Source organism: Molossus molossus, unplaced genomic scaffold, assembly GCF_014108415.1.
Source record: "Molossus molossus isolate mMolMol1 unplaced genomic scaffold, mMolMol1.p scaffold_m16_p_3, whole genome shotgun sequence".
Taxonomy (NCBI): Eukaryota; Metazoa; Chordata; class Mammalia; order Chiroptera; family Molossidae; genus Molossus; species Molossus molossus.
Window position 1 is genome coordinate 108,136,306 of NW_023425366.1, and position 14,752 is coordinate 108,151,057.

The window sequence follows — 14,752 nt, forward strand, 5'->3', positions numbered from 1 at the left end:
TGGCTGTGACGTAACCCCCTCCCACCTCCATAAACATTCTGGAAGGTCGGCTGTGTGTCCCAAGAATGTGTGCAGCTTAGCTTCTGTGGTGAGCAGAGAAGAGGGGCCAAGTTCCACGTGGGACTTAGCAGGAGCTGAGGGAGGGGATGACTGTGGGAAGGGAGGTGAGGGGTGTGGAGAACTAGCGGGGGAGCAGTCAGGGTCAGGTGTGGCGGTGGGACCACAAGCCCCAGGGAAGGTGCAGACATCTTGAGGAGGCATTTGGAATGGGGGTCACAAGAACACTGTCACACAGCATGTCCATGTGCCTGCTCACTGTCACTTTCATAAGGGTAGGGCCTGGGAAGGTCCTCTTCATTCTTTCCTCCCGAGCCCGCAGCCCCAGGCCCTCCAAGACCCTCAGCAAGCAGGCCGCCTTCTGATTTCACAGTCTCCTACTTTTACATTTAACCAATAATAATCGACTTCGTGTCTTCTGCACCCTTCCAGCATCTTGTCTCCTGTAGTCCTCCCATTGTTCACTTTTATAGACCTGGGTTTACACAGGGAGGAATTCTGCCGGGGTCCTAACCCAGGCAGGCTGACTCCAAGCTCCAGTCCTTGTCACTTCCTCAGCTATTTTCGCCTGTGCTAATCCTGGGCTGTGTTCAGACCTGACACTGGCGAGGAGGGTTTCCCTTGCCTTCCTGTTTGACGTCTTGTCTCTCGCTAGGACGTGAGTTACACGAAGGGAGGACCATCCCTGTCTGCTTCACCTCTGTGTTGAACCGAATGATTAGTACCTAATGCCTCTAGTGGAATTAACTCATGAATGAATGGAAAAACGACCTGATGTTTGTTCCTCAAGCCAGCTTTCTTGAGTGTTTTGCCTCAGCCTCTGCTGCCCACCCAGCTGTCCTGCTGGTGACAGGCATGTGTGGCTTGGCTGGTGGAACTGGACTGGTTGTAACTGCTGCTTCTCCAGCTGCAGGGGAGCTGAGCTAGTGAGCTCCCACAGTTCAGGCCTGTCCAGCCACCCCGGACTGTTAAGGTTTGTATGCTGCTGGAAATTAGAAATGAGAAATAAACGCCCTGGGTCTGGCCCTCACCCTGCTCTCAGGCTCCTGTCCTGGCTCTAACACTTACATGCTGTATGACCTTGGGCTAATCACTTTCCCTCTCTGAGTCTGTTTTCCTATCTGCCAGATGGGGGTGAGGATCCCTCCACTCCCCTGCCTGAGGCATCTGGCTCCCAAGCCAGCACATTGCTGAGACTGCTCACCCCAACCCCATCCTATCACAAAGTCCTGTGGGCCCTTTTCAGAAAGATGTTAAGGTCACATAGCCTCTGGGTCAAGTTGGATGCTGCAGAACATCCCATCCTTGACACTGCTCAGTGTTTTGTCTTCTTCCCCAGCGGCTTCTACTCATTTCGTTCCCTTAACCCAAGATGAAGGTACAGGGGAGTTTTGCACTGAGAAGCAACCCACCTGGTTAGATCCGCACTTTAGGAAGGTCATTTTGGCTTCAGAGTGACACACAGGTAGAGGAGAGAAAGAGCTGGCAGAGCCCTGGCCCTTGCATCAAAGGGTTGTGGGTTCAGTTCTCAGTCGAGGGCATTTACCTGGGTTGCACGTTTGATCCCCAGCCCCATTCAGGGTCATGGAGGAGGCAACCAGTTGATGTGTCTCTCTCACATCGATGTTTCTCTCTCTCCCTCTCTCTTTCCCCCTCCATTCTGTCTAAAAAAAAAATCAATGGAAAAATATCCTCAGGTGAGAGTTAACAAAACAAACAAACAAGAAAAAGAAAGAGCTAGCAGGGAATCTGAGTTCTTGGCATGGGAACTGCATGCGAAGGCCCAGGAGAGGGGCCAACAGAGAACATGGCAAGAAGAACAAAGAACCCAAAGAATCCTTCTGTGGCCCCAGCACAAAAGGGACCCAGGTGAGCAGGTGGGATGAGGAGAGGGATATAAGAAGGGGTCAGATTCGAGAGGGCCAGAGAGAATCCACGCGAAAGAACATGGATTTCATCCTAATGGCTGTGGGAATGGTTTTAATGAGGGAATGACAGTTGGGTTTGCATAATTCAGGAAACCACCTGGCTGCTGTGTGGAGAACAACCAATGCTAAGGAGGCCGGTTAAGAAGCTACTGTGGCTGACCAAGCAAAAGGTGGAGGCTACACTGAGGATGTGGAGGTGTAGACATAGTCTAGAGAAATTTAGGAGGCAGACGCTAAAGACTTGGCAGTTGTGTGGATGTGAGTAGGAATACAAGAGTCAAGGGATAATCTTGGGCAATTGGGTGGTACATTTTCCTGAGATGAGAAACACAGGGGAAGCTTAGGACAGGGGTCAGCCAACTTTTTCTTAAAGGGCCAGAGAGTAGATTATTTTAGGATTTGCAAGCCACATGGTCTCTGCCACAACTACTCGACTCTTCCGTTGTAGCACAAAAACAGCCACAGACAATACAAACAGAAATGCACTTGGTCATGTTCCAATAGAACCTAATTTACAAACACAAGTGGTGGGGCCGGTTTGCTGTCCCGTGTTTTAGGACACATCGCGTTCGAGGTGCCTACTCTGGATCCAAATGGAGATCTTCAGGAAGCAATCAGAGACACCGGCCTGAGTGTGGGCGAACCGGCCAGGCCAGGGAGAGGGTCCAGGAGCAGCAGAGTGCAGGTGGCCATCTAAGACCAGCAGAGGGGAAGAGCCGACAGCTGAGGGCCAGGCTCTGAGGAAGGGAAGAGAGAAAAAGAATGGGGACAAATGTCTTTCTGAGTGGTGGGAGGTACACCTAGAAAGTGGAGTGCCTGGGTGCGTCAACTGGATATAAATGAGGGGTGCCAGAATGCACCACCTCGAAAGGTACCCCTTTGGCATATGAATTATTTTGAGCTAAAGGCCCTTGAGAACCAGCAGATGCAGGGAAAGCTCTAAATACAGGGATTGTTTTTTTTTTTATAAAGGAGGTTTCCATGTATAAAGGAAGTTTAAATTCCTATTTGTAAAAGGTGTCTCCCTCTCCCATACTAGGAAGAGGACTCTTATCAAGAGAGAAAGGAGGACTTAAATTTGCACAATAAACCTTACTAAACAACCCATGTCTACCATACTTTCCCAGTCACCTTCCCGTCACTTGCCTCCTGCCCCCATCCCCCACCAGAGTCCCCAGAACCCCTTTCCTTTGTTTTCGCCTCAGATGGTACATAAGCTCAAGTTCTAATCACCAATTTGGGTCATTCCTTGCTGGGTGCTCCCCCCATGTACCCGCACATGCATGAGTTAACAAACCTCTTTAAACTTGTCTTTGGCCAGTCCCATTTACAGAGCCCCAGCTAGAAAACCTAAGATGGGTAGAGAGAAAGATTTTTCCTCCTCTATATGACCAAATGGTTGCATCCCTGGTGAGAGGGGTCAGTGATAGGAGAGTGACAGAAACCAGACTAAAGTAGGTTGAAGAGGAGCTAGAGATGAGATAAATGGAAAGTAAGATGATGAACACGTCTCAAGAAGGCCATGCAGATATCAAGAAGAGAAAGTGGTGGCTGCCAAGAAGGTTGGAACGGAGGGTTGTTTGTTGGTTCATGGAAGAGATTTGTTTACATGATGATGGGAAGAGAAAGGACTATTGAGGTTATAATTGAGGTTATAGGGGTGGACGCTGAATGGCAATCCCACGACTAACTTCCCATGGGACCGTCTGTAACTTCCTCAGATATAAAGAAGATATATATATATATATACAGGGTCTGCCTTTTGGGTTGATGTGAGGAGCATAGCAATATGCTCTCAACAAATGTTACTTCTGTTATTATCCTCCCTCCCACCACCCCTTGGCTTCCAAAAGGAGGGAGTCTGGGTATGCGGGTCCGAGATCTACAAGGTTCCCCAGCTTTGCAGGCAGCCCTAGTGATCTGGGAGCATCTTGAATTATTACTTTCTTCCGCTCTTCTGTAAAAGCCTAAATAAATGGTGGAGTGTTTTGTTTTATAATCAATAGGAATAGCAAGAACATAAGTTAGGTCTACCCCAGGGTTCCACAGATGTACTACAGACAGGATTTTTATGAGGGTTTTGATCTCCTTTGGCTTGTTACATTGGTGAGTGCTCATTAATTAGTCTGAGGTCAAGTCTTCCAGACCCACATTTTCCACAGGCAAGGGAGAGTGGCGGGCCCTTTGCAGCCTGAGGTTTTTTGTTTTTTGTTTTGCATTTATCTTCAGACAGAGCAGGAGGGAGAGAGGGAGGAAGAGACAGGAGAAACATCAATGTGAGAGAGACACATCAAGTGGTTGCCACCTACACGACACCAACCAGGGCCGGGGACACATTACAAACGAGGTACGTGCCCTTAGCGGAAACCGAACCCGGGACTCTCTGGACCACAGGCCGACGCTCTAACTGCTTAGCCAAACTGGCCAGAGCTACAAATACATATTTTTAAATGTGACCCATTAGTGTCCTTAGAACTTTACTTTGAGGAGTTTATCTTAAGGAAAAATCAGAAATTCAGATGAAGCTTTATCCCCAAGACGTTTATCATAATATTATTTATAATACTGAAAAACCAGAAACAGCCTAAATGTCCAATAGAGAGGAAATAAATAAATTATGGTATATCCAGAAGATTACTAAGCAGCCATTGTAAATATTTATGACGAGTGTTTAATGTTTACAAAGAGCTTTTAATGATGTGGGAGAATGATCGTGATATAATGCTAAGTGAGTAGAGAAAACTGGTTATAAAATGGTACAGATGATGCCAATTGTTTTTTTTTAATGCATTAAAAAAACTGAAAGGAAATGTCAGAATGGTCTCTAGTTGGAGGAATTACGGGAGCTCAAAAAAGAACCCCAAACCCAAAAGAATTCTTTCTACTTTCTGTACTTTTAAAGTGACTTACTGTGTACATGAGTTGCTTCCACAGTCGAGAAAAAAGCAAAAACTTTTAAAATGCTGTGTACGTGGTTTCCATTTTTATTTTCTTTGATGGATGATTGCACATCAGCAAACCTTGAGTTCTGCTAACTACTTAGGCCGGTCACGACACACACGTACAGAGAGGTCACATGGGCTGTGCCGAGCTGGCTGTAGCATATGTACATCAAGTTACACAGGTGGAATTGTTAGGCTGGTTAAAATACACCCCCAGATGATGGGACACGGTTGGGTCAGGCCGCCTCTCCCGCCTGCCCCTGTTGTTTACAGAGGTCTATGTGTGAGGCTGGTGAGTGGGGTCCTGCTGGCACTCCTCCTGGTGGCCCCGGGGTGGGGGAAGAGTGCCGGGGTCAGCATCTGCTGGGGTCCCCTGCTTGCCTCCCTTGCCTGGTGTTGGAGCCTCCAGCTCTCTGCTACCTCTTTCAAGCACTGGGTGTGCTCCAGCCCAGGCTCCCATCCCCTCTGCTCCACATACCTGGGGCAGCCATTGCAAGGGAAGGAAGAACCAAGAGCAAATGGGCACGCTCCTGGTGTGACCCGTGCCCAGACATGGAAGGGGAGGAAGCAGGAGGCGTGACCACGACACCACACACAAGCTCACTCTTTACAGACGGGCCCTCGGTGTCTCCAAGGTATATAGGCTGTGTGGAGCCCTTCAGGGCACCGCCCCTGGGAAAGGAGAGACAGGGTTGGGGGGACAGGAACTGTGCCCCTGGGGGCAGGCCTGACAGCAGAGCTTGGAGGGTGGATGGGGGATGTGTCCAACATGGTGCTAGATTGTTGAAAAGTCACAACTATACACACCTGGGGATCATGCCCCTCTCCCAAGTCATTCGCGTGGTGGGTTAGATACAGCTAGATAGAAGTGGAGATACACTTTTTCAAGGACGGACCTTTCCTGGTGGTTGAATAAACAGTGAGACAGACTCCTGGGTTCGGCATGCTCTGGGGAGGGCCATGCGACAGTGAGGGACTCCCTATTGCTACACTCTGTACAGGGCGGCCGGGCCCGCCCGCTGCGCCCACAGCCCCTGGCGGCAGTCACAGGCTTGCCTTCAACCCCTTCCACCTTTGAGAGCTCTTGGGCCCCAGTGAAATGGGGGCTATGAAGACAAGTGAATGGGAGGGGGAGTCCCCGTGGCCCCGGGGGCACCCCACATGAGGGCTACATGATATTGCACTGGGTGGTCCCACAGCAATCCTTGATGAGTGCCAGCCCAGTCTTGGCCACTGTGGGCTTGCTAGGTGGGGGCTCTGCTTTCTTCTCCGCTCGGGAGCCTGCAGCAAGGTAGGAGCACAGAGAAAGAGAGGGAAGAAAAGAGAGAGGGAGAGAGAAGTGAGGTAAGGAGAGCCCTAACCATCTGTAGCCCCAGTCCCATCCCAGCTCCTGGCCAGGCCTTGCTTCAGCTCCACAGGTCAGGTGACGTGGAGAGCTGGCAAGCATTTTATATGGTCATACTGACTGCTCCCATTTCCCGGTGGAGTAACTGGCTTTCAGTCCTCAGCTTCCGGTCACAACTTTAAACCTTATCCTATTCAGTTCTGCCTGCCATTGTATCTGCCAAGCCAGTCACAGGGTCTGGCACTCAAGAAGTATTTGGTGAATGAATAAATGGGAGTTTTGTTCAAGTCACTCCAGTCTGAGGGCTCACATCTTGTCATTCTGGAAAATGCTCATTCATTACCTTTCAGATACCTCTACTGCTCACTGTGTTATCTCTTCTTTTGGAATATCTATTAGATGTAAGTTGGGCCTTCTTATTCTATCTTCCATGTTTCATTATTTTTCTTTCATATTTTTCATCTTTCTGTCTCTGTGCTGCATTCTGGGTAATTTTCTCAACTCTGTGTTTCAATTTATGAATCCTCCCATCAACTGTATCTTTGTATTTAATCCACTGAGTTTTTCCTTCAGTACTGTAACAATTTTTTAGAAAGCTAAGTGTTTGCAAATCTACCTATTCTTTTTTCATAGCATCCTGCTCTTTTATTTTGTGTTGTATTCCTTCTCTTATTTCTTTAATAATTTTAAATATATTTACTGCCTCCTTTAAATAGTCTGTTATTTCTAGTTCTTGGGCGGACAAATATTCTCTTTTCTTTTCGTTGCTTTTACGGACTCCTCTCATAGTGGTTCAATTCTTCATTGGTTTTACATTTTTATTGAGAGCATATCTTCACGGGGGTGGTTTTACTGTGAACTGTGTATTATGGAATGCTGAAGGGTTAGGGTTAACCCTATTGAGCAATTTTACATTTGCTTTGCTGGGGTCCCAGAGATTTCGCTGGTTTTAGATCAGTTTTAATTTTTCCACTTGGGTTTCCAGCGCTAGATAAGCAGTGTAAACTTGGACCTGACACTTAACCCCTTGAATGTGGTACAGGGTTGGTGTTTTGATTTCTTGATGGAATTATTTTTTCTACCCATAACCCTACTCAGAAGGCAAATTTCTTTACTCCTTCTCCGTCATGTTAGATGGAGTTTTTCTAATCCTCATTTTATGCAAGAGACAGCCCATTGAGGATGCTGGGTTTACACAGGGACCAGGGATCGTGTACCATGTGATTTTAGGGGCCTGCAGTAGGGACCATGCCTCTTCTCTTTCTTTATTTCCCCACACTGTACAACTGTGTTTTCATGGAATGTTAATGGATGATCACAGAAAACTGGTTTCACAGCATAGTCAGCCGTGGCAGCTTTTGGGTGTCTTCCTAGCAAGATTTCTAGTTCCTTTTATTCTGGTAACAATTCATGTCCCTGTGGCTACAGGAGTGGGCATGTGACATAGATCTGGCCAGTCACTGTACCTCAGCCTCTTGATAACAGTGATGGGCCTCATTGGTGGGAACATGATCCAAGAAAAGCCAATTAGAATCTTTCCCTAAGATTTATATATTTCGATTCCAAGAGAGAGAATTTGTGGTATTGCCTCTGCTGCTGCTAAGTTATGGTTCTGGAGTTCTGACCCCATGGAGAAGACCTGTGTAGTCGGAGAAAAAAGAAACTAACATACAAAGAGGAGCACAGGTAAGAAATAGAAGGAAAGCAAGGGTTCTAACAGTGTCTAGTCCCCGACGCCCTGGTTCTTGTAGCTCTTCTTCCAAGTACCCTTTTTTTTAGCTAGAGACCGTTTGACTTGGGCATCCATTTCTTATAACTAACAGCAACCTCACTGGATCAATAAAGAGAAGACAGTTTCTTGACAGCAGGACCCATTATCAATTTAATATGCTAATGAACACTAGGATCCTCCATATAGAGAGGGTCAAATGTGTAACATTTTTCAAACTTATTTCATACAAAACTCTTTATACCCTGGTATCCTATGAGGCTAATGTTCTGAGAAGCATAATTCTGGCTCCACTGCCTTAGAAATTCCAACTCCAACAGAGGCCAGAGCTCCCTGCGCCTCAGTTCCCACCTTCTTGCCTCAGCGACCACCCAGCGCTGTCTATGAAGCGCACCAAACTGGGCGATCAGAGGACAGCAGCTGCTGCCAGAGCTGGCTAGGTCGTTTGCAGAGCCCAGTGCAAAACGAAAAGGCATGGCCCCTTGTTCCAAAGTTCTTAAGAATTTTAAAACAGCTGAACACTGATGTAATCACAGTACCGTTCTGGGCGGGGGGCTAGAGGAAGCTGCCCCTGCCTGCCATCATCCTGTGCACAACTTTGATCTCTAACGGGTATTTTGTTGGGCCTTCTCTGGACCCCAGACCTCTTTTAAATTTCCTTTTCTCTTGGATGGGAGGAGAAGAAATAATGTGTGCACTCACTGGCTGGAGATTTGGTTACTTTGTCTAGAGGTTTTAACTTGATTCTCAGGAAATCGGCCATTTCTTTATCTTCTTCTTGCTCCCTGTGAAAACAGGAAAGTAGAATAAGCAAGGAAAGCATCAAGGAACTAGGGAAAGGAGGCACGAGGTTAAGTGCGTGGGCTCATGTAACAGGCCTTGTGGATGGTGCGTGCATGTTGTTATGTGTTATGTATGGATGGTACATGTATGTTGGTGTGTGTTATATATGGGTGGTACGTGTCTGTTGTGTGTTATGTGTGGGTGGTAGTTGTGTGTTGTGTGTCGTGTGTGTGGTGTGCGTATGTTTTCTGGGTTATGTGTATATTTGTATGTTGTGTTTGATGCACCTGCTCTGAAGCAAACACATATCAACAATGGAGTAAATGCCTGTCCAGAGCATGGGTGTGACCCCAGGGCAGAAGCAAGGACATCATAGGACCCAGTCTCCCTGCCAGGGGTTCAGTGAGCTGGGCAGCACCTCTCCTGACCCTGTAACTTTAAGTCACCCTAGACACTAGTGCTTCCACAAGATACATGGCAGATCTCAAAGGGTAAGTCACCTCAGTTCTTCCAAGTGTCACCAGGAACAAAGACAGTGGGCCACGCCTGATTGAGCTAGGCAAGATGTGTGCCAGGGGCGTTGGATGACCCAGGAGGGCACAGAGAATAAAGAAGCAGCTGCCTTCCGGGTTTGAAGAAGCTGTGTGAGCCCCTCTCCTTGTGAAGGGCTACAAAGGCTTTGCTCCAGCACAAAAATATTCAAGAATCAACACGCATAGTTCCTGAGCCCAGCCTTCTCCAGATCCTCCAGGTGCACCATGGCTCCAGGGCCCACGGTTTTCCGGATTCAGGTGGTGGGTGCGTCTGCACATAGGAGACCCCAAAGGGGCATCGGAACCACCAACGAGAGGGGAAAGAACAGAACAACACTGGGGAGTGGTCAGGGCAGGCAAGGAAGCAAGTCAGTACAGGGGGCAGATTTTTTGTAGAAACCAACAGAAGTTTCTAGAAGTTGCCTTGATGAGAAAGTTCGGTGAAAAGAATGTGTAAGAAGCACCCCAGTGTGTTATGTGATGTAATTCCTCCCTGCTCACCTCGAATGACATTCAGTTAAGACCCACAGGCTTTTGCAAGACTTTTTGGAGCTGGATTTGAGTTTCTCTTGAATGTGAAATGGGTTCTCAGGCTAGAAGACTGGGGTTCATTTGGATCCAGGGTTTGGGGATAGCTTGGCGAGGCCATGCCTGTCAGGCAAGGCTGTGAGTCCCAGGAGCAGACGATGGAGTTGGAAGAAAACAAGGCTGTGCTCCAACAGCCTGGTATCTGGGGACAAGCTGCCCACTCACCTTAACCGCTCGACCTCTGCATCGTCCACTAGGAAGTCTCTCTTCTGCACCAGTCTGTGTATCTTCTGGATCAGCTCATCCTCTCTCTGCTTCTGCAGCTTGGTTTTTTCTTTTTCTAGGAAGAAGAAAACATCAGCAAAGAAACAATTGAGTGAAACTGTTGAAAGCACTTGAGTCTGAGGGACCAGGGTTGGAATCCTAGCTCTACCGTTTCACCAGCTGGGTGAACCTGGGGAAGTGACTTGACCCCTTTGAGTTTCAGTTTCTTGCTCTGTAAAATATACCCTGTGAGGCTTAAACCCAGTGACGTTAGTAAATGGCTTAGCACAGAGCTCGGCTACGGCGAGTACTCAGGAAATGGTAATGATGCAGCAAGGGGGTCCTGCTGAAGAAGGCAGGCGGTGAGAAGGACTCGGTGGGGGTGCTGGGAGAGAAACACTCCATAGCAAGAGCAGCCAATCTGCCGGGTAAAAAGCTCCCGTGCTGTCCCAAGCACCCAGGGCTAGAACGCCGAAGAGAAAACAAAAGAGCCAGGGCTGGAAATGAGGACTGAGAAAACCAGGAGGGCAGAAACATAACCCACTTCAGCTCCCTCTGCTCAGACCCCTTCAGAAGATAAAAAAAAAACATGGGGTGGCTGGACCATCTACCTGCCTAGGACTGGCATTGACAGTTTCCTCTAGGTCCAGAGGTAGAATCAGAGGCCAAAAGTGTATCATGTTTGGATGAGAGACAAAATCGACTTCTCCCATCAACCAGAAGGGGAAGTTAGGAAGGGGGTGGAAGTTTTAGCAACCCCCGGATTCCTGGCCATCGCTACACTGACAGTGGTGGCATCACCCTTCCCATGGTGGGTCCTGTGGGCCGGATTCCCCACATCACTCATCACATGGCAGAGTGCCTCCCAGTCCTCAGCAGGTAAGTTAACACAGTGCCCACAGACTTCCTGAATTCCCTGCTCACTCAACTCTCTCAGGGGATCCATAATGACGTGCAGGTCCCCCAAGGAAATGACAGCATCCCTCCCCAAGGTAGTCACCCTGTTTCATATCTCTTTCCGGTTCAGGCATCCCCAGCCCCCCAGGGACTCAGATGCAGCCATCCACTCATGTAACCCCGCCCAGCAACTCATGGGAGAAGCCTCCTACTCAAAGTGGTCTGTGCCAGCTGACAAACCAGTTACTTACCCAAGTCTCCAGGCCACCGGCCAATGTAGCTCACCTGCTTATGTGTATTACATACGTTTCCTGCCAGTATCTCCTACCTGCCTGCAGGCATCACTCACCTTCTGGGCACCTGCCTCCAGGCCCCACCCACCTGTTCACTGGCATCACCTACCTGCCCAGAGGCCCCACTCACCTACCTACAGGCATTACCACTTGACTGATGATGTGACCCTTTTCTTGCCACCATCACTCACCTACTTGCCAATGAGAACTGCCAGCTTACCAACTTTACCCAGTGCTTACTGGCATCACACGTTGACTCGTAACATCTCCATGTGCTTACCCATGTCACTCTCCAACTGGCGTTTCATCTCCACCAGCACACCTCACTAGCCCAGGCCACCATCACCTCTCCCTGGACATGCTATGGCCTCCTAACTGGTCTCCCTGGCCTGTAGCCCCTATCACAACTATGAGCCTCCCTGTAGAACCAGACAGTCCTACCTTCCCTAGCTGCATGACTCTGGGCACAAATGATTAAATGCCCTCCAGGTTAACTATTTACTGAACCAGGTACAAAGGAAACAAATACATATTTAATGAAGGACAAGCAAATCATGCAGCATAAATGTGCAAAGGGTAAGTGCTTAATAAATTGAAAGCTATTATGTCAATATTTTCATGAGCTTTTTGTTTTCATTTAATTTAGGTTTCTCAGCTTTGACACTGTTGATATTTGGGCTGGATAATTCCTTTTTTTTCCTTTGTTGATTTTTTTTTAGAGAGAGAGGAAATGAAAGCGGAAGAGAGAGAAAGATCAGTGAGAGAGAACACCGATTGGCTGCCTCCTGCATGCCCCTGGGGATTGGGCCCACAACCTGGGCATGTGTCCTGACTGGGGATTGAACTGGTGACCTCTTGATGCATGGGTCAACACTCAACTACTGAGCCACACTGGCCGGACAATTCTTTTTTTTTTTTAATATGTTTTTTAAATTGATTTTTTAGAGAGAGGAATGGAGAAAGAGATGGAAACATCCATGTGAGAAACACCAATTGGCTGCCTCCTGCATGACCTCTACTGGGGATCGAACCGGGACCTCTCAGTCCATGGGACGACAATCCATTGAGAACACTGGCTGGGCTGGGCTGGGCTGGACACTTCTTTATTATGGGGGCTGTCCTGTGCATTGTAGGATATTCAGTAGCATCCCTGGCCTCCACCCACTTATACCTGAAGCACTTCCTCCCCTAGTAGTGACAACCAAAAATGTCAGCAGATTGCCCAATGTCCCCTAGAGGGCAAAATTGCTCCTGGTTGAGAATCACTAGTTTGAAACGTCCAATAGCCTTCTGAGGGCGATACCATTTGTGTCCAAGGGGAAGGTGACACCGCCTCCACTACTAGCTCCAAGGATCACCAGCTCTCAGGCAATGGTGATGACAGTGGGGTGGTGGTGAGACATATTGGCTTGTCCTTGAGAAGCCCTCAAGGCGGGGAGGTTCCCAGGTGTTCTTTCCCATCAGGAGCTGGTAAATTATTTGTTGACCATAGCTGGTAAACATGATTTTCTTGGCCATTCAGTGTTCTCTCTCCTTAATAGTTGTATTGATGTGTTGCCTGGAGCATCATTTCCCCCCCCCTAAATTCAGCTAAATCCATCCAGAAACCTGGTTCTGGTCCGGGGAATTCACAGAAGACTCTTAACAAGGAGAAGGTGAGGAGAGGTGAGTAGGAATACAGGAGAAGAAGGAAAGTGTTAGTATCTGAATGTCCACACAGAAGTGATTTAGACGATGCAATTTCCTGGGCAATCAATGGGACTGGCATTGGAGACCTGGGCTCTGTTGCTAACTGGCCCTATGACCTAGTGCGACCTATGCTTCTCAGCAGGACAGTCCACGGCATTTTGGGAGAAACACATTCTTCTTAGAGAACTGCCCCCACACTGCAAGGGTTAGCATCCCTGGCCTCTACCCACTGAGTATCAGTACTGATCTCATCTTTTTTTAAACCTTTGGTGTTTGCTTTATTGTGGGGTTTTTTTGCATGAATTTTAATATTTTGATACTGTATTAAAATATTATTTATCCCGATTACTGAAAATGTTGTGCTCCAGCTGAAGGCTTTGTTCTCCTCTCCACAGTCCTGGTCCTGGTTAGTCATGCACCCCATTGGCTGTGTCAACCAAAGACACCCCCTACCCCTGCTCCCACCCATTTCCACACATGCTCTAGGGGCTGCCACAGCCCCAGATGGAGGTGCCTGAGGTGGCCTTGGCTGACCCAGTGGCCACATACTCATGTCTCCTTTGCCTTGGCGGCTCCTACATGCCCTGCTTAGCCTGCAGTGGGCTCCAGGAATTATTTCCTCCCAAGAGGGAGATGCCAACCCATGTTGGGCCTTTTAAGAGTCTCCTGCAAAGTTAAAACTTGGGACAAAGAGGCCCCAAGAATTGGGCTCTTGTGCAAGAAGATCATGAAGAAGAGATGGAGTGGACTTGCCTGGCTCATATGCTAGAGTAGGAAAATGAAACACGCACCCCAATGAGAGGGGGGGTGGGATGAGGGGGGGGGGGAGAGAGAGAGATCCAAAGAACATTCCGACAACTTTCCTTTTCTGGTTCCAGACCCTGTGAGACTGGGCAGAGCTTCATGCCTGTATTGGGATAAACAGTATTACCCCTCACCTCCCCAAATTTCATATCTACCCTATTTGGAAATAGGATCTTTGCAGGTGTCATTAGTTAAGATGAAGTCATACTCATTAGGGGGAGCCCTTAATCCAGTGACTGGTGTCCTTATAGTAAGAGATGACAGAGAGACATACAAAGACAAGAAGACTACGATGACAGAGGCAGAGGTTGGAGTGAGACATCTACAAGCCAGGGCACCCAAGGATTGACAGGAGCCTCAGAAGCTGGAAGAGGCAAGGAAGGATCCTCCTCTAGAGACCAAAACTTTAATTTAGGACTCCTGGCCTCCAGAACTGTGAAAGAATCAATTTCTATTGTTTGAAGCCACTAAATTTGTGGGAATAGGTTATAGCAGCCCAAGGAAATGAATACAATGCCCTGGGGCTCCAGGAGTCTCCACTGTCCTTCCATTGATTGCCCGATTGTGTTTTTGCTTACATCATCCTAGATGGGTTTTGTAACTTTCAACCGCACTATTGCGGTGGGGGTTGGGGGGAGGCTATAAAATGAGAATGCTGTGCTGTCTTGGTGGCTCTCAACCCCGGCTGCTCATCACAATCATGATAAGGTTTCAAAAATGACCACTGCCAGAGCCCCACACAATCGAATCAGAATTTCAAGTGGGTAGTGTCTGGATTCAGCTACATTTTGCCCCCATTATTTTACTGCTTTTTGTTTGACATTTCACTTTCTGTGGTGAGAGTCTTATTGAGATATAAGTCACATACTGTACAATTCACCCTTTTGAAGTGTTATTCAGTTATGCAAACATCACCACAATAAATTTTAGAACATTTAAAAAAAATGGTTCAGTATACTA

General features: G+C 47.9%; 1 protein-coding gene across 1 annotated transcript in view; it reads right to left on the reverse strand.

Moving 5' to 3' along the window:
• Positions 1 to 5,493: 5,493 nt before the first annotated feature.
• The window catches only part of BMERB1 (bMERB domain containing 1), a 106,526-nt gene continuing 97,267 nt past the window's right edge, over positions 5,494 to 14,752 (reverse strand). Inside the window, exons 4-6 of the mRNA XM_036280128.1 lie at positions 10,071 to 10,185; positions 8,704 to 8,786; positions 5,494 to 6,208 (exon numbers count right to left, since the gene is read on the reverse strand). Of these exons, the coding sequence (XP_036136021.1) occupies positions 6,096 to 6,208; positions 8,704 to 8,786; positions 10,071 to 10,185 (311 nt within the window). The 3' untranslated portion in view covers positions 5,494 to 6,095. The remainder of the gene's footprint in view (positions 6,209 to 8,703; positions 8,787 to 10,070; positions 10,186 to 14,752) is intronic.